Raw genomic sequence first — 17,914 nt, 5'->3', positions numbered from 1 at the left:
TGGGACGACTGCGCGGAGTGTGTTCTGAGCTGTGAAGTGGGTGTCTGTCAGGATAACAACAACACTGTGGGATGTATGATAAGGGCACACATACACACAGACCTAGGCTGTTGTTCCTCACCCACAAAACTCCAACTCAGTGTCACGCTTTGTCAAAACACCGACAGAAGTCCCCCTCAGGCACTGCCATGAGAAGCTCACTGCTCTTCTTATAAATAAAACACAAGCGAAATGCACAGATACAAATTTACAAATACACACACACACACGCCACAAGACATGACAAATGTCAACTATAGTCATTAATCACAAAGACTTCTTTGACACAGATCTGATCTTAAATATTTGCTACTCTATTCTGCTTTTTTTCTGTCCCACTCAACAAATAATGTATCACAGAGTTTCCCTCGGCAACACAAAGGAGGAAGATGAGGAAGCTGAGGCAGGGCTGGCTCTGTTGATTGATGGCAGCATGAGATGTGGCAAGGTGTCAGATGGGGACGCACATTTTTCCCTGACTCAAACACAAGACAGCAGAAGCAAGACACGTACACACACACACACACACACACACACACACACACACACACACACACACACATCAGAAACCTTTAAGACTTAATCCATCACACCAGAACTGACAGACTAATGTGAAATGGGAGAATAGAGAACACCAGGGGACAAAATAACAGAAAAAATATAGAAAAACCACATGGAGACTCATGCAAACTTACACAGGAGCCCAAATACACACACACACATTTAAAAGACTCAGGCGGTCAAAGCTGGCTGTGTATCCCTCCGAGACTGGACCCAGGTGAATCCGAGTGATGCTGGCACACTACTCTCCACAATGGCCCAGATAAACAAAGAGAACACACACACACACACACACACACACACACACACACACACACACACACACACACACACACACACACTATGGTCCAGTACAGGGCTTATATAATGTATTTTCCACTAACATGGTAACTGCACACTCATCTTCCCTGGGGTGAACTCTGCTCAGCTGCAGCAGACATGAATGCTGGGAGATGTTGAAGAGGGGGAAGGAGGGGGCTTGAGAGGACGAGAGCGGTGCACTGACCAGCCTCCTCAAGACCAGCAGGTCTAACGGAAGGGCAGAAGGCAGTAACAAGGTCACGACAGGAAGTGCATACACACACGTAAACAACCACTGAGGCACTAGCTTCCACCCAAAGCAAACAGCCATGCATTGATTTGTGCACACACACTATTCTCCTTCTTTCTTTAAATCACACATGTACATGGCGTAGATTGCGTGCAGAGGAGATGACCTGTGTCCTCTTTACACATCATATTTCCAAGGTCATCTGCTGTGTCATCACATCCTGCTGGCCTCCAGCACATGAGACTCAACATCTCTCACTCTCGCGTACAACTGTTTCATATTTCTCCACACGGAGAGCAGCTCAGGATCATGTATCGTATTACTGTGGCTCGGCATTGCAGCTCCATGTTTACTGATCTATCACTTCCTCTATTATACCGCTCCCTTATCTCAGGCAGAGGGACTGAGAGCCAGAGAGGGAGTGAGTGTGAAGAAAGAGAGAGAGAGACGGATTGTTTTTGTTGACCTCACCTTTTAACATCTCGGAGCTCACGTTTAGTTGTTTATGATTTAAATGCTCGGGAAACAGAAGCAGAGACCTGACTGCGCCCATGATTTCAATGCCACATCAAACATTAGCTTTAAACCAAGCTCAGGCAGCAGGTAACAGTAAAAACATAAACCAGAGGTGTCCGTGTGTACCAGGAAATGATTGAATGTGAAAGTTCATGCTTGACCTTGGAAACCGTTCTTCGACAAAACTCAAGCTTGACTAGCTTTTTCCAGAGCTTTCAACCACATTTTATAGTCTTCTTTGGTGAACAGAATTTGTCATGGAGATAACACTTTGACTACTTTAAGATACTGTGCTTTTGCTATGAAGATTTATTGGCCAAGTTATCATGGCAATTTGTCACAGATATTAGGACAAGGACGAGTTTCTTTAACGAGTCTTACACATGTTTTAAATGACATGATTATAATTTCTCAACAGTAGTTCTTCTTAATACATTGTTATTTTTCATATTTTGTTGAATAAATTTTACCTTGTCAAATCTAAAGTCTTGAAATCCTTTAGTAGTTTTCTACCTTTTCTTTTACAAATCAAACATCTCTAACACCCTTAAAGTCATATGAAGATACAAAAACTGTATTGATACATGGAATTAATACATATAAACCCTAACATAAGTTTGTATTGTATTTTTTTAATTCATTTTTGTTTATATTCATTTTATCATACATTTCTATTTTGATAATGCTTGAAACATCATCTTCAATCATTCTTCTGTTGTTTGACTTGAGTGAGTGAGTGAGTGAGTGAGTGAGTGAGTGAGTGAGTGAGTGAGTATGCCTTAGTACCATTCATGTGTTTCTCCTTCTTACTGAATATATGGCCTACATATAGGTCAGCTCTACAGGCTGTGAAGGGCCCTGGCTATGACCACCACATACTGCTATGTACATTGTAGGCTACGACACTATCTTCCATCCTGTGCCAGAGGGCAGAGCGTGCACAGGAAGGAGGGCAACCATGCAAAGCTAAATAATGCAGAGGCTCAGTCTCCACATTATGACCTAGTAAATGGCTGGTTATACAAACACGCAGACCCTCTTAGGCTGCCCCGTCTGACAGCACAATCTGCAGGATGAATTGACCAGCTCTTATGAACTCATTTATTGCTATCACGGCCGGGTCAGTTCACTCAATTCAGCATTTTAACTTTCTATAACTCCAGGGAATAAACTCTTTCTGGACTGGGTGTGTTAGATGGAAAAGGTTTTGGCATTTTGAGGAAATTACTTTCTCTTAATTGAGCGAATTACAGCCTGATACTGTCCCAGAAAAGGCATTTTGCCACGCATGTTGTCTAACGAATAACTATAAGAAAAGTGTGAATGGGTGACATGTACGAGAGAACCAAGAGTAAGGGGCAATGAAGATACTTGTCATGCAACTCCACAAACTGAGTGTCTCTCTTGGCATGCTGTAGGCCTGTGTGTTGACAGCTTTAGCTTTAAGGAAAGCACAATGAGTGAAACAAGGAGTGCTACTCTCTACACCAGACAGACACACGGTCACACACATATAAATGCTTTGCATCAGTAATCTTTACATCTGCCCCATATCCAGATTTAAGAATGGCCCCAACTTCATGCACTGTGACAAATCTGCAGTGGGCTATGTGGCCCTTCAACTGGCCAGTCTAACTTCTGCACACATGTACACTGTATGTGTCAGGGAGTAAGCAGCCCAAACATTCATGACACACGCTCAAGGTAAGCAACCTCCTCGGCGTCCCACCCTACCTTCGGTGTGGCAAGTGGAAGACAGGATGGTGCTCGGAGGGCGGAAGAGGTACGGGAGATAACGGGAAAAACATTTCATCTTCTTCTGCGATGCTTGCCGACGGGTGAAAAGCGTTGCGTTGCGGGCTCCACATCCGCACTGCCACCGCGACAGCCAGCCACAGAAGAACCAGGGGGGTGCGGGAAGGGAAGGAGGCTCTGTCCGCGGCGCAGGGGGCTATGACAGCATCACTTTTCGCAGGCAGACAACGCAGGCAGGCAGGCAGCAGGCTCCGGTTAAACTGCGCTCCGCCCGGGGAGCAAACAGCGCACGGTGTCAGCGCGCCTCCGCTTGTGTGTCGGTGGTTCACTCAGTGAATGTAGTTGTCTGAGTGAGAGCAGGACAGGGGGTCGCCTCTGTCCGCTCAGATGGGAGGTCAATGTATGCGTGGTCTGCCGGTGTAAACACCCCTCTCGTGTTTGTTTGTCAGCTTATTGGAGTAAAAGGAGCAAATACATCTAATTAGAGTGACCTAATGATGTAGCTAAGATGACTCCCTAACTGCTCAATTGGTGCTTAATATTTTATTTTTAGTATAGTGGTAATATTAATGCTACGTGTATTCTACTTTGACATTGCGATAATGTTCCTAGTTCTTCGTCCTAAGATGAAAGAAAAGTTTAACACCACAGTGTGTGATGAACATAGGCCGAAACTTGATGAATCATAGAGAAAACTTGTTTTCAGCTGCTGACCAGGTTATTGATTAATTGGGTTTGGCGCCATCTTTTGGCCATATAGCCTGTCATATAGACAGCAAACTTATTAGTTATTGTTATGTCGCAAAAATAAAACAAGTAATAAACAAGTGAAGACTGTTTATAAAGGAAAGCAAGTAAAATCGAAATTTAAATTTTTGTAATAATACAGGATCATAAAAAAGTCAAGATGATCAAAAACCTGTAAAATTACCCCAGAAGTCGAATTTAACTGTTAGACCTACACGCAGCTGTGTTAAAAATGTTAATATGAATACACATAAGTGCTCGTGTTTCATGTTTAGTGTTTATTCGTGTTTTTTATCCTGTCTCTGTGGAGATCTCGCGAGACTTGAGTGTGAACTAATGCCAGCGGAAGTACATCTCGAGTCTCTTTTCCGCCGGCCATAGAGGAGCAAAGGGTAGGGTAAGAATTGCTGGCAGATAATTTCACTAAAGTATCACCATCCATCCTCCTTTTAATGTCACTGTGAATCCGTATAAACGCCTAAACACGTTTTAAACTTGGTCACAATTAAAATACGGTCTATATTGATCTCATGTTGATGATAGATAAGTAAATAAAACCTCTCACTATCATGCCCCCCTTTTCGGTCCGGTAGTATCCGCATGTCGGCTACGGGTTATGAAGGTGCTCGATTCCTGGTGCTATCGATTATTACTCTGCTTCCTTCACAGTTAATTGGGTTTCTCTCAGTATGTTGAGTTCTCGACAATGTTACCGAGCTAGGGAAAAACTGTGGCTTCAGTCTATCTGCTATATTATGCTAACACATTAGCGTTATTTCGTTAGCTTAGCATTCAGTTTTGAAGCTAGCTAAAATTTGGAAACTTCAAATGTAGGCTTTTTGGGCGTTTGTAATTCTGGTCGCACAAGATTGTTTTTCATGATTCAGGTGAAAAACTGATGTAGAGCATTATGCCAGTGTTGTTGCTGACATCAGGTTGTTAGCATTAAGTTTCTTAAGCTTGTAAGAATCTTGAATCGACTGTATTGGTGCTTGAAAGAGTCACGTTTTCAGTAGCTAAGAGCGATACAAGTCAAATGAACTGCAGCTTTTCTAGCATGATAATGTGGTTGGTGTCAACTGGGTAACAACCTGTATGTTTTGTTTGCTTACAGCATCATGAAGCTGAATCCATTTGTAACATCCTCCCGCCGCAAGAACCGCAAAAGGCATTTCAATGCCCCCTCACACATCAGGAGGAAGATCATGTCTTCTCCTCTGTCCAAGGAGCTTCGTCAGAAGTACAATGTGAGGTCCATGCCCATCCGCAAAGATGATGAAGTCCAGGTATTGTACTCAGGATTGCTGAAAGTTGTCACAATTGGTGTGTAATGTGCAAGCTGCACATGTTTGACATGTTTGTGGTGTTTACAAACAGGTTGTCCGTGGACACTACAAAGGCCAGCAGATCGGCAAAGTTGTGCAGGTCTACAGGAAGAAGTACGTCATCTACATTGAGCGCGTGCAGAGAGAAAAGGCCAACGGAACCACAGTCCATGTCGGCATCCACCCCAGCAAGGTGAGACAAAGTTGTGTGTATGCTTAAATGGGTGTGCCTGCCTCTGGAAATAAGAGTGAGGTGTAAAATTGTTCAACAGTGTAGGTTACAATAGGGAAGAGAGTGGATGCAAACCTATAAACAAGTTGAATGCGAACAGCTCAAGATTCACATTTGAGAGGGACGTTCTTGTGCCTCTGTTGTGTGACATGAAAATAAAGATTGTCACACTAAGTGTGAGGTGCAATCTTAATTGTTAAACACAGTTTTCCTGTGGAGAACTATACCTGTCCTCTTTTACTCTGCTCCTTAAGTATGTCGTTTTTTTCTTTCATGGCTGACCCTGCAAGCCCTTTGCAGTTGAGTGGGAGCAGGGGAGCAGCACTTAACTGTGGTGTGTCATGTTCAGCATTAGATTCAAAATGTCTGACAACTTTTTTTTAATTGATTTAACTTAGCATCAGCCACCAGGTGAAAGATATGTAATACAGTTTTGAATTTCTATTTACTGAGAGGTTTTGATTCAACTGTAGTTAGTGGTTCAGGTGAGTTGGACTGCATTATATTGGAAGTGTTTTTAATGGTTTGTCCACCATATTTACATTAAGCTAGGTCCAAAAGTCTGCACATGTGCAAGATACTTTGTTCTTCACCATCATTTGATGACTAGATTTCTACATGAAGCCTTTATTAGATCATCTAAAAATCTAGACTTGAGCCATCCTTTTCACCACCTTATCTTGTAAGTGTGATTAACTGCTAATTGTTTGTCTTTATTTTTGATGAATATTGTGAAGGCTATAAACAAGAAAGCAGTTTGTGGTTCTGACAGCGGCATGACATGTTAAACTTTGTCAGGTTGAAATGATAATACATTAAAAGAGCTGTTTTACTTAACTGTAACTGCAATATAATGTTGATGTAGCATACAATTGAAAGGAGAGAAACTGTTCTTCCCAAGTTTGAGCACTAAAGCAGGTTAACAAGTGTATTTGAATATTAGTAATGTAAAACACAATTTTACAGGTTCAAGTTCAGCTTTACTGTAGTGTCTGAAGGTGCATGTGAAAAGTTGTATGAAAGCAGTCAAGAATGTAAACAGTTATGAGTTTGTTAAATAAAGGTGTTAAATAAAGGTGTTACACAGTGACTAGAAAAGTAGAAACCCCTGTGCAGTGTATTGCAGTCCACTGTAACAGCCATGTTACAGTGTCTTAATCTTGAAATGTTGAATTTTTGAGTGTCAGAGAGAAGGTAACGAAATTCTGTGGTTTTTTAAGGCTGACATTTAGTGTTGTATGCATTGTATCATATTGGTAGGTGTTTTTAAAGTGTCTGTTCATCTAAATATATAAAGGAGGCAAACAAAATTAGAAAAGGTTTCAGCATAATGCAGTCCACAACTATATATAAATACAGCCTCAAACCCATAAAGTTTAACAACTATTTTTTTTAAATAATGTATTTATTGCAAAAGGTTTTTTTCACAGATCTGACATGTCACAGTAAGAGGCCCAGGTGTACAAAGTAAAATTAATGACTAAATTTCATCTGCTTCAGTTTTCAGTGTCCTGGTATTATACACACTGACTTGCTGTCATTACTTACTGGGACACTTGAATAGAACAGGAGGCCATTGTTAATGTTATTAGTAACATCTGTGCTTTCCCTACTATGGCAAGTCAGTTTCTGCTGTGAAAAAGGTCTGTTGGGTGAACTCTAGTCCAGTGACAATCTTATTGTTCAACTCACTGCAGCAAACGTGCCAGTCCTAAAGTCTGTCCATCCTTTCCACCAACTGCTGTGGCTTTTAATCCCACCATAACATTTATGGTATTAAATATTGGGGTGTGAGTAAGCCGTTAACTGACAATCACCCAGATGTGATTGATGAAAATTCTACGCAGCAACATTTTGCTGTGCTCTCACATGTACATGTGAACTGACCGATGCAAACTGCACTACTGGTGCTGCCAGTAGAGCATTTGGCTCAGCCAGTGGCCATTTTGACATATCTTAGCAGAAAAGCCACAGGTCCATCTAATAACAGTAATGAAGCTTACCATACTGTTCAACCAGCATGCACAACATCTGGGGCCATAGAAATGGCACACTTGAGCTCACCTGGTACAGTGCGTACCATGTGTTAAGGCTGAGTCCTTGTGGCAACAGCCCGGGTTTGAGTCCAACTAGGGCCCTTTGCTACATGTCATTCCCTCACTTTCCCCCGTCTCACTATGTCTACTGTCGCTATAAAACAAAGCAGAAATGCCAAAAAAATCTATAAAAAAAAATAATGTTCACTGTTAAAATGAGCATTCTAACATTTCATGAGCTGATCAATGAGTCAAATAATGAACTGTGAGGAGGGATTATCAGTTAATCTTTAGTTAGCACACCTAACTGTAACATAAGGGATCACTTTATGTTCAGTCTGAAGTCAAGGCCTTCTATGGATAGCACATTGTCTGCTTGTATTGGTCATACTTATTGCTTAATTTTCTTTGACATTCATTGAAGAGGTCAGTTGGCCTTATAACTAGTGTAAAATATGCATTGATAGTCTAGTTACTAGAAATGTGTTGAGGAATATAAATAGGTATTTAAATTAATTGGATTATAATTTCCATACATTCTTTACATTATTGTTACCACTGATTAAATATTTCACAACTTGTTTATTAACATTTTTTTCTGTTTGCAGGTGGTCATCACCAGGCTAAAGCTGGACAAGGACCGCAAGAAGATCCTGGAGCGCAAGGCCAAATCTCGCGCTGATGGGAAGGAGAAGGGCAAATACAAGGAGGAAACCATTGAGAAGATGCAGGAGTAAAAATGATCTTTTGCTATCAATAAACTGTGTAAATGGACCTCACTTTGTCTGTCTCATGTTTTAGCATTGGAGATGGAAGGATTTTGTTTTTACATCATGTATCTGTAGGTGAAGTCATTTCTATTTCAAATGTGCAGACCTTTTATTTTAGGTAGTGTAACACAAAGATCATTTGTACTGTACATCACCTGTCATAAAATTTAGCCACAGTGAAAGGTCTGTAAAGAACCCACAAGCATACACAACACTGTAGAGCACCAAGGCCAGAAATGCAGAAGATGTCTGCATGTGATGTTTACATAGAAATGATAAAAATTCATTGAAATGCCCTTGCTTGAAATCTGTCAGCCTGGTATACAAGGAGATAGAAGGAATTAACTGCTACTGGTGGGTTCATAAATTTATCTTCCACAGATTGAGTATATAATATCTTTTAGGGTTCATACACTAAAATTGATAAGGACATTTTTGACTTAATCGTTACATGTGGTTTATGTAGACAATCATTCGTGAAAAGTGGAATTAAAGCAGTTCAACATTTTTAATTACAACGGCACTGGTTGTAGTGGTAACAAAAGTGCAATTTTACTAAATGAGCAGTAGGTGTCACTGAAACGACATTACCAAAGAGCATCTGCCAAAGGCATTTTCTTGAACAGCATGTTATTTATCCAAAAAAAGTTATTATAGTGATTATTAACTATTTTTAATGAACTGTTAAGCTTTCGCATTTATATAACATGAAATAAAGTGCTGGGCAATAGAAAAAAGGCCACGTTCAGGCTGTAACCAGACATGCGCTTTGCATGAGTGTTGAGTGTCACCTCCCTCCTCTGGTTAATGGTCATGTGATACGTGCTGCCTCTTCTCTGCCGTAGAAGCAGCTGGACAGAAGTTGACTACTGATCTAAAGTCAGAAGTTTTTACTTCTGTGGTGTTCTTGGTTTTAAACAAAACACCATCATGGCGGAACTAAGTTTTGTAATCGCCATGTCTGTGGTGACCCTGTTTTGGGCCATTGTTGGAGGAGTAGTGCCGCTGTTTATCCCCAAAGGACCAAACAGAGGGTAAGTTTGTTAGCTTCACTTTAGCTTTCAGCTAGCTAGGTTTTTTTTTTTATTGTAGTTTGTCCCGTGACTCTTTTTTGATACATGTAGACCTACACTGTAGTAAAACAGTTGTTTTGATTAAGTTTCCCAGCGTTGTCTGAACAATTTAAGTAATTTAAACTCTGTGAGCTAACGTTACTCGCGAGATAGTGAAACTTTGTGTTGGCTAATTGAAGCTAATTTGACAGCAACTTCCTCCTGTTCGTGGAAGCTCCATACTTAGTGTAACCTTTTCATGCTACTCTCTCCCTACAATAAATCTATATTTTCATATTGTTACCTTAAGATACCAAACTCAAGAGTAAATATACTCCATCTCTGGAAAGTCTGCCTAATGCAACTTCCCTTATTTGCCTTTGTGTCACTCTATCACGAGATCAAGCTGTGTTGGCTAATGAATGGCCTGTGATGTATTTGGAAACCCTTTATGGATTCATTAGATGTAAAGTATATCACTTTAAACTATTTTTCTGCTGTTCCCACAGAGTGATTGTCACAATGCTGGTGTTAACTGCAGTTTGCTGCTACCTGTTGTAAGTAATTTTCCTGGAAATGTACCAGGTTTCTTCCTACAAAATGTGGTAGCCTGTGTTTTAAAACACCTATAGCACATATTTAACCAAAACAATGGAGGGTCAATAAGAACCAGGGCTATCATATAATTCACTGAAAAATTAGTTGAATAATCCCATTGACAGAAAATGATTTGGCATCTGCTTTAATAATCTATTAATCATTGAAGTTATTTGCCAAGTAAAAATATCAAATATTCCCTTGTCCCAGCTCCTGAGATGTGAGGGATTGCTGCTTTTCTTTGTCCTATGTGATAATAAACTGAATACTTTGGGGGTTTTGACTGTTGTCAGACAAAACAAGATGTCACCTTGGGCAAATCTTAAATTGCAGCCCAAATAAAAGAGGAAATATAGGCCCCCATTTCCACAAGTGCTCATTGCTTCAGTCTCAGTGGTTTCTCCACTGTCCCTCCATATTAATATTTGTTCATTAATGTCAAAGCAACAAACATTGTCATTTGACTTAGTACTGTTATGGATATACATAGTATTTTTGTCCTGTGATAAAATATTTATGCTCACAAGTAGGTGCAAGTGTGCATGTGTCATGTTACATGTCAGATGGGCAATAGAGGGCAGCAGAGACAAAGCAGTGTTGCAGCCAAGTGAAGTCATTTCCCAAAGGCCCTCAGTTTGAGGCTGGGTAGAATAATCCTAACAGCAGGATGTGTTGTCATGAAAAATTAAGGCCCGATTTCAGAATGACCTTTTGTTAGACAGTAGGAAATGACCCACATCACTGAGCTTTGAAGGATATGTTTTGAAGTGCTCAGTTTTGTTGCTGATAAGTTTTGTATTGATACCTGTGGTCTTGCTATCCTTTCTGTCCACCAGCTGGTTAATAGCAATTCTGGCCCAGCTGAACCCACTGTTTGGGCCTGCTCTGTCCACTGACACCATCTGGTACCTGAACTATCACTGGCCATAATTTACATTTCCAGGACCCCTGACCAAGCAGGTAACCTTCTTGCTCTGAAACACTAAAGCACTGAATTTCCATTCGATGTAGTAACTTTAATGTGTAGCCTGAAGATCATTTATTTTATTTATTGGTTTGGTTTTCCTCTAAAACTGTTAATTGTTATGTTTGTCAGCAGGGGAAGACCTGACACTGCTGCATACCAATGGATGTTTGCTAGTCACTCCATGCAGAGATCATTCCCTCTGAATCGCCTTAAACTCAGATCCCTGTGTGATTATTGAGTGATGCCCCCACTGGTGCCTTGTACAAAAATGATTCCCAAAGGACTTCTGAGATATCTCACTGAATGTGCTTTACTTGAAATTAAAGCAGCCTTCACTTGGTGTTGTTTGGTTTATATATAATGTATATTGTGTTAATGCTATTGTTGATAAGAATGAGCTTGCCTTTAAATAGTTGAGTGATGTGTTTGATGTGCCCTCTCTTTGTCTGTTAATATTACCATTGGATGTAATCAATATGATTGTTGTTAATCAATAAATTAATAATCAACTCTATGGGAACTTTTGGATTTTGTTCTGCCTAATTTATGAGCTTGTGACCTTTATACCAGTATGTTGATTGTAATGACTTAATTTTCTTAGTAAATAATTATATAGCAAATAATAATAATTTTTCTCCTTTTTGTTGACGTGCAAATATAAGAATAATTTAATTAGCTACTTTACAAAATATGCCATTAATAGGGTTTTATTCTGCGAAGATTTTTTTCCACGTTAAAGATTATGCATTTATGTGAATTATTTCACAGATTTATATAATTAACGGTATAATACATAACAGTGTTCTGTTATTACGTTTTATGTTCTGTTTTTTAACATCATAAATTGTATTGGGTATGGTTATACGGGAAAAGTTGCCAGTCGCAGTTCAAAACAGACTTCTTGCTTTCCGTAGCTTGAGTCGACTACGTTGGCAACATGGCGTCCTCAGATGTCCACGTCCGAATATGTGAACAAGAAATACTCAAATATGACTTGGAAATCAAAGCTCTTATCCAGGTGCGAGTATTTGTTTGGTAAGACTACTTAGTGCTAGATTACAACATGTGAGCGTTTGGCCTTGTCAATAAGGAGAACCGTGTTTTAGTCTAGTAGCATCTGTGCAGCTGCTGCAGTCAGCCGGTGTAGCGACAGCTCGAGCCGCTCCGCCGACACGAGCTCCCGGTGGAGTAAAAGCGCTTTAACGTATCTCTCTTCAAGCAAAAATAACTTGTCAAGTGTGCGTACCGAGCTAAGGCAATGGTATGAGGTGGGAAATAAACGACCAGCATAATAAATTGGCTTTACAGACCGACAACGTCAGCTTATTCTGTTTGGGAGGGAAACCGAAACTCATTCCGAGCTTTAAATGTCTAAATGTGCTTTAATTAGGACAACCAATTCACCGAGTTATATTAGCTCACTCATTATACAGTATTCATCTGTGTACGTCTTGTTTTGAAGCATTTGTAACATTGTAGTCCAGCTTGAAAATTTCACTTCAGACAGTTGGTGCTAAATTAATTAATTGACCAAAAATGAATTAACAATTTCACAAGAAGTCTTTTATCAAGCAAAAGTTAAAATAATTTACTGCTTTGAGATTCTCAGTGTTGCTGTTTTTCTCAGTTTTTCTATTATTGTAAATTGAATATCTTTGGGTTTTTGACTGTTGGCTTGGCAAAACTAGACAATTGAGGGGCAAGACGTGCGTTTTTCTTTCTTTTCTAAGATTTTAAAGTTAAACAATCACGAAAATAACTTAAGATTAATCTTCCAGAGAAAGCAACACTTACTGCGCAGCACAGTTTCTTTTTTATTCTCAAATGAGCGCAACATGTTTAAACCAGTGACTTCACCAAACAATGATGCAGGAGAAATGGACTGTATAGCTCATTATATCATTCTTATTTCATTGTGTCACCAGGATATTAATGAGTGCACAGGTCCTCAGAGCAAGCTGACAGAACTGAACGCAGATGTGAAAAAGAGTTTCCACAATCTCAGACTGCGAATTCAGGTAAGAAAGGCTGTCTGTGAACACGTCTGTAAACATGACATGTGCATGATAATGATACAGTGTGCAGTATAAACCCCTCTGAAACCGAACAAATTCAGCTATTTGTCTTTACGATTGAGACATATTTGTGGTTATTAATGTGCGGTAATGTTTCAGCAGCACTGGTGTATCAATTGCCAATGACACATGTCAATACTAAACAGGAAAATAGCATTTCCTTATCAAAATGGTACAAGTTTCAAAATAAAACTGCATAAAAATGTTTTCTGGTGCTAGTTAAGGGCAGTGGATCAGTAGATGAGTCTGTTGAGCGTCACACTCAAACTGGTACATAACCTATTGATGAATCAGTGTCAGACTTAATGCTGACATCAAGGGCAGAGTAAGAATATTAGTGACTGATATCATATCTGTAAATGTTGTTATAAGTATATGTGTAATAAATATCAATTTTTTCATCCTTCAATTAATTGTAATGTTGATCATTTAGAAATAGAATATATCTCTGTAATAATAATAATAACATAATAACCGATGGCTCAGAAAACATCTGTGCTATTTTGTTCCTTCGTCAGGACTTAGAGCAGATGGCGATGGAGCAAGACAAAGAGTCTGACAAGCAAACTTTGATCAGTCAGGTAGAGGGACACAAGAAACAGATGCTGAGGTAATGTCTTTTAGTTTGAAATATCCTTCCATCTCCTGAGTTGTGACGGTCAGTGAAATGTAAACTGTTGTGCATATAGTCACATTTCTTTGTTGATAATGCTGCTAAACTGGTGGGGGAGGAGCATGTGACGTTCCTGCTTAAACCTGCTGAATGCTAAATGTAATAAAACTTACTAAATGCAAGATGTGCTTTTTTTCATTTTTGTATAATTTGCAGTAACCAGACAGCTTGGAGGAAAGCCAACCTTGCCAGCAAACTGTCCATAGACAATATGGAAAAGCAGGCACTTCTTAATGGAGCAGATAGTACTATGAGACAGAGGTGAGCAGCCAATGTGTCCTAATGGTAACATTGTTATTTTTCACAGTATCACGGCTGTATTTAGAAGAATACATTGTGTGTCACATCTGGGATACTTTTAATTAGCCTGAAGACAATGATATCTAATCTTTTTTATATCTCTTTCTCAGGAAAATGACCAAAGAGGGTTTGGCCCAGACAACCAGTGACATTACAGAAAATCTTATGAGCATCAGCCGGATGATGGCCCAGCAGGTTCAACAGAGCGAGGATACCATGACATCACTAGGTTAGTAAAGGAAACACCTCAAGTAGGGAGTGTGTTAACAAATTCATGATTATCCTGTTTCTACCATATTTATTGAACTTAAACTTTAACCAGTTTACAGTGTTTGAGGGTAACCTGGTTTAATGCACATCATCTGACATGAATATCCACTGATATTAATTATGTGTGCAACCCCACCCTCCTTTCAAGAAAAGGCTTTATGCTTAAAACAGTTTTCTCTTCCGTTTGAAGCAACCTCCTCTAGGACAGTCCAAGAGACCAATGAGGAGTTCAAAACCATGACGGGGACCATCCAGCTCGGGAGGAAACTCATCACCAAGTACAACCGCAGGGAGCTCACTGATAAACTGCTCATCTTCCTGGCATTGGCTCTCTTCCTCGCCACAGTTCTCTACATCCTTAAGAAGAGACTATTCCCCTTCCTGTAGACCAGGTACCTCAGTGGAGCTCTCCCACAACCACATACTACAGTACTTTCCATAGTCAGCGCAAATGATTTAAACAGTTCTGAATGCTGTGTGTCATGTTACACACACATTATACATTAGTGTCTGCTCAGAGGAATGTGGTCTGCTCACTCCGCTGAACTGTGACGCTTCTGAGGGTGAAATATTGTCCACAAAGAGGAAGATAAGCCTCCGCACCTATAGCTCCATGCAGTGTTTTATTTATTGAAAAGATTTTAGTCTACATTTTTTCATCAAAGGGAATCAGTGATTCAAGAGGATGTACTTGTGGTGGCACACATTGTGTCAGAGGTTTTTCGTTAGTGAGACAGTAATGCCGTGCATTGCTTTCAATCAAGCCAGACGAGGAACGATGGACGACCCATAGAAATCTTTTTACATATTCCTGTGAACCATCCAGTACAGTTTTTCTTTTCATATTTACCAATGATGAGAATGGTACCTAAAAACTGTATTTGCTGGACCAGTTTGCTTCAGATTTTTAGTGAAGAATGCTGATAATGTGCCGAGAGCTGTAAGACTCATGTCTAAGCATGACGCACAGTGAGTTCTCCTGTTGAAAGAATCGGTTTAAGATAAAACAAAATAAAAATAAAATTTAAAAATAACTCTCTAAGGAAAATATTTCTGGAAAAATCTAATGTGATTATCATAAAACAAATACCACCGTAGATATCAGTTCAACATGCTTTTACTGGCATGAATGCCAGTTATGAAAACAATATTGACAAGGAGTTAAAAAAAAGTCGGGTAGGATTGGGAAAATGGACTCGTTTTATATATTTGTCAGTAACTTCTGTTTTAAAGGTACTGTATGTAACATTCAGAAAATCCTTGTTGATGACACCGGTTGCTGCTAACTGCAGTCGCCGTCCTGTTGCTCATGCTCGCACTCCTTAGGGTAGAAGTGAGCGAAGACGCTGGGTGTCTGCCAAAACATATAAGTGAGATATAAGACTGAACATGATTGACCAGCATCATGTTGATAGATGAGGGAACTGAAGTTATACTGTTATTACAGTTTGACTGTAAACTATATTTGAGACTATAGACTCTCCCCCCATGTTTTTTTGAAATAGGATTTATTAAACGTAATATTGTTGTCAGCTAGATTGCTAGCACAATATAGCCTAGTGACATTGATCAAATCCATTTTCATTGCAGGATTCATTCACTGCATTTATATTACATGTCGGCGTTATCTAGCTTGCCAGCTTTATCAATCTCTGTCAACCAAGAGGCTCAGCAACGTCAGCATAGTTAAATTTGCTGGATGATAGCGCTAACGTTTAGTATTTCCACACTTAATCTTTGACGTGATAGTTTCCATCACAACTCTCATTTCACTAAATCAAGGCACTAATGTTCAATAATCTTAAATTAACATAAGTTACAACAGATGAGAGGCGTGGGATGAGTAATGTTAGACTGGAGATAATGCACATAAAAACTACAAAGTAAAGAACAGATGTTTTGTTTTGTGCTGGGGGAATCGGTTGTTGACATTAGGGGTCTCCATTTCTAAGCTAATATTAGCAATGTTGCACACTGTTGGCGCTGTACAGCAGTGGAAGAGATGCACTGAGGGAGGGCACTCGGAGCTCAGCATAAACACCACATCCTTAGGATTTTCCTCAAAAAATTCAGCCCAAGTCCTTTACATAGAAAACAGTTCACAGGCTGTTACAGGTGAGCAAGAAAGTTAGGGAAGGTCTTACCTTACAATCCCTTCACACATTAGCATTAAAAAGTCATTAATACATTAACCTTGCTTCACATTATTAAGTACCTTTAACCATTCTGACAGTTTTCCTCTGATATCATGAAGTCATTGCACAAGTCATGTACATGTTTTTTGGGTAATTGTTATTTATAACGAAATACTGTATAATTACTGTAAGGTATAATCATTATTACATTATAATGATCTAATTCCATTTTTGAAAATAGATATATTTAAATGTTTTTTTTTAACTTTATTATGATCCAGGCCCATCTGCATTCACTCGCTGTTTGTGTTTCACTAGCTCAGTAATCAGAACGGGTCTGTATTTGCACTTAAACCTGTGCCTATGTTTTATTCAGTTGGCATACAAACCAAAAAAAACTTTATTCAGTGTGAGAGTCAGAACACTCTCCTCCGTCTCTGCCCATGTTAGCCTGCCTCTGCAGCGCAGCGGAAAAGCTCAGAAAAACAGTGAGCAGTCATCACACTGGCAGAGATAGAGCAGCATGCATCCCTGCCTTTCTTCAGATAAGACCCGGAAAAGCAGATTATTCCGACCCGTTTCCCTCTCCCATTCTAGTGTGAGTGGAGGTTGAGGGGGGATATTTTTAGGCTTGTGTGGCGCTGTTATCTGACATTGCCTTTTCAGCACCTCTGAGGAGAGGGTGACCAGAGGAGCTACATGACCTTGCTACCCTCTCTGGAATTGCCTGGCATTGCCATTATGTTAAATACATGTAAATGCTGTCAGTATTGATTATCAATAAACATACAGTCTTCTGGCTTGATGTTTGACATGTGTGTCACATGTGTTTGTGGGTTTATATTACTTAAAATGAGATAGAAGACAACAGCGTATGTGTGGAGAGTCCTGAGAGATGCCTAAGCATCTCTTACTGGGGTAAAGTGGTGGCAGTTGGGCAGAGCCAGTTCTGAGCCTGTTCATATAACTGCACACTTAGCCGAGGCCTCAGGCTCTCTGTCAAGCAAATTGGTCTATTCTTGCATTTAGCACCGCGATAGTGTCAATCAAGTGTTTGGGTTCGTATCTGGATAAGTGGCTTGGGATCTCAGGGGAGTGAACACGGCACCAAACTGTAAACACCGGTAGCGAACATCAGGAATCTCAGCGACTCCACATTCAAGTAGTAAATTTCACAGTTGGACCAGTTTTGTTCAGTTAGTATTTAACTATTACTTGACATTAACCGTGCAGTTTTACCACTGAGTGTGAGTCCAGGTAAACTGAGTCTACCACTATTCAAATCTGTCAAATGAAACACATAATGACTCCCCA

At 39.8% G+C, this 17,914-nt stretch overlaps 4 protein-coding genes across 6 annotated transcripts in view; 3 read left to right on the top strand and 1 right to left on the bottom strand.

The window, feature by feature from the left end:
• Positions 1 to 4,038, bottom strand: part of ppp2r2ba (protein phosphatase 2, regulatory subunit B, beta a) — a 46,355-nt gene extending 42,317 nt beyond the window's left edge. The window contains exon 1 of the mRNA XM_056382450.1: positions 3,401 to 4,038. Coding sequence (XP_056238425.1) covers positions 3,401 to 3,479 — 79 coding nt within the window. The 5' untranslated portion in view covers positions 3,480 to 4,038. The remainder of the gene's footprint in view (positions 1 to 3,400) is intronic.
• A 393-nt stretch (positions 4,039 to 4,431) lies between these two features.
• On the top strand, positions 4,432 to 8,535 carry rpl26 (ribosomal protein L26). Of its 2 annotated transcripts, none has more exons than XM_056382454.1 (4): positions 4,432 to 4,565; positions 5,283 to 5,454; positions 5,546 to 5,686; positions 8,370 to 8,535. In XM_056382454.1, exons 2-4 carry the CDS (start codon positions 5,287 to 5,289, stop codon positions 8,496 to 8,498), a joined length of 438 nt encoding a protein of 145 aa, XP_056238429.1. In that variant the 5' UTR covers positions 4,432 to 4,565; positions 5,283 to 5,286; the 3' UTR covers positions 8,499 to 8,535. The 2 variants fall into 2 exon arrangements, with proteins under 2 accessions (XP_056238429.1, XP_056238430.1); XM_056382455.1 differs by having other exon boundaries at positions 4,491 to 4,560.
• An 822-nt stretch (positions 8,536 to 9,357) lies between these two features.
• On the top strand, positions 9,358 to 11,661 carry atp6v0e1 (ATPase H+ transporting V0 subunit e1). 2 transcript variants are annotated; one of them, XM_056382456.1, is made up of 4 exons: positions 9,358 to 9,565; positions 10,093 to 10,140; positions 11,017 to 11,140; positions 11,277 to 11,661. In XM_056382456.1, exons 1-3 carry the CDS (start codon positions 9,462 to 9,464, stop codon positions 11,108 to 11,110), a joined length of 246 nt encoding a protein of 81 aa, XP_056238431.1. In that variant the 5' UTR covers positions 9,358 to 9,461; the 3' UTR covers positions 11,111 to 11,140; positions 11,277 to 11,661. The 2 variants fall into 2 exon arrangements, with proteins under 2 accessions (XP_056238431.1, XP_056238432.1); XM_056382457.1 differs by having other exon boundaries at positions 9,359 to 9,565; positions 11,280 to 11,661.
• A 406-nt stretch (positions 11,662 to 12,067) lies between these two features.
• Positions 12,068 to 17,412, top strand: bnip1a (BCL2 interacting protein 1a). The gene is made up of 6 exons (XM_056383727.1): positions 12,068 to 12,165; positions 13,073 to 13,165; positions 13,741 to 13,832; positions 14,052 to 14,156; positions 14,306 to 14,424; positions 14,656 to 17,412. Exons 1-6 carry the CDS (start codon positions 12,085 to 12,087, stop codon positions 14,850 to 14,852), a joined length of 687 nt encoding a protein of 228 aa, XP_056239702.1. The 5' UTR covers positions 12,068 to 12,084; the 3' UTR covers positions 14,853 to 17,412.
• The last annotated feature ends 502 nt before the right edge of the window (positions 17,413 to 17,914 follow it).

The sequence above is a fragment of the Seriola aureovittata genome, chromosome 8 (genome assembly GCF_021018895.1).
Source record: "Seriola aureovittata isolate HTS-2021-v1 ecotype China chromosome 8, ASM2101889v1, whole genome shotgun sequence".
NCBI lineage: Eukaryota > Metazoa > Chordata > Actinopteri > Carangiformes > Carangidae > Seriola > Seriola aureovittata.
Note: the sequence above shows the minus strand (reverse complement) of the source record. Positions and strands in the feature narration are given on the sequence as shown.

Excerpts from the sequence above, each read along its gene's own strand:
- atp6v0e1 (XM_056382456.1), top strand. The coding sequence starts at position 9,462 with ATGGCGGAACTAAGTTTTGTAATCGCCATGTCTGTGGTGACCCTGTTT. Across the intron at positions 9,566-10,092 it reads CCCAAAGGACCAAACAGAGG|AGTGATTGTCACAATGCTGG; the intron begins GTAAGTTTGTTA and ends CTGTTCCCACAG. Across the intron at positions 10,141-11,016 it reads GCAGTTTGCTGCTACCTGTT|CTGGTTAATAGCAATTCTGG; the intron begins GTAAGTAATTTT and ends TCTGTCCACCAG.
- rpl26 (XM_056382454.1), top strand. The coding sequence starts at position 5,287 with ATGAAGCTGAATCCATTTGTAACATCCTCCCGCCGCAAGAACCGCAAA. Across the intron at positions 5,455-5,545 it reads GCAAAGATGATGAAGTCCAG|GTTGTCCGTGGACACTACAA; the intron begins GTATTGTACTCA and ends GTTTACAAACAG. Across the intron at positions 5,687-8,369 it reads TCGGCATCCACCCCAGCAAG|GTGGTCATCACCAGGCTAAA; the intron begins GTGAGACAAAGT and ends TTCTGTTTGCAG.
- bnip1a (XM_056383727.1), top strand. The coding sequence starts at position 12,085 with ATGGCGTCCTCAGATGTCCACGTCCGAATATGTGAACAAGAAATACTC. Across the intron at positions 13,833-14,051 it reads CACAAGAAACAGATGCTGAG|TAACCAGACAGCTTGGAGGA; the intron begins GTAATGTCTTTT and ends TATAATTTGCAG. Across the intron at positions 14,425-14,655 it reads GGATACCATGACATCACTAG|CAACCTCCTCTAGGACAGTC; the intron begins GTTAGTAAAGGA and ends TTCCGTTTGAAG.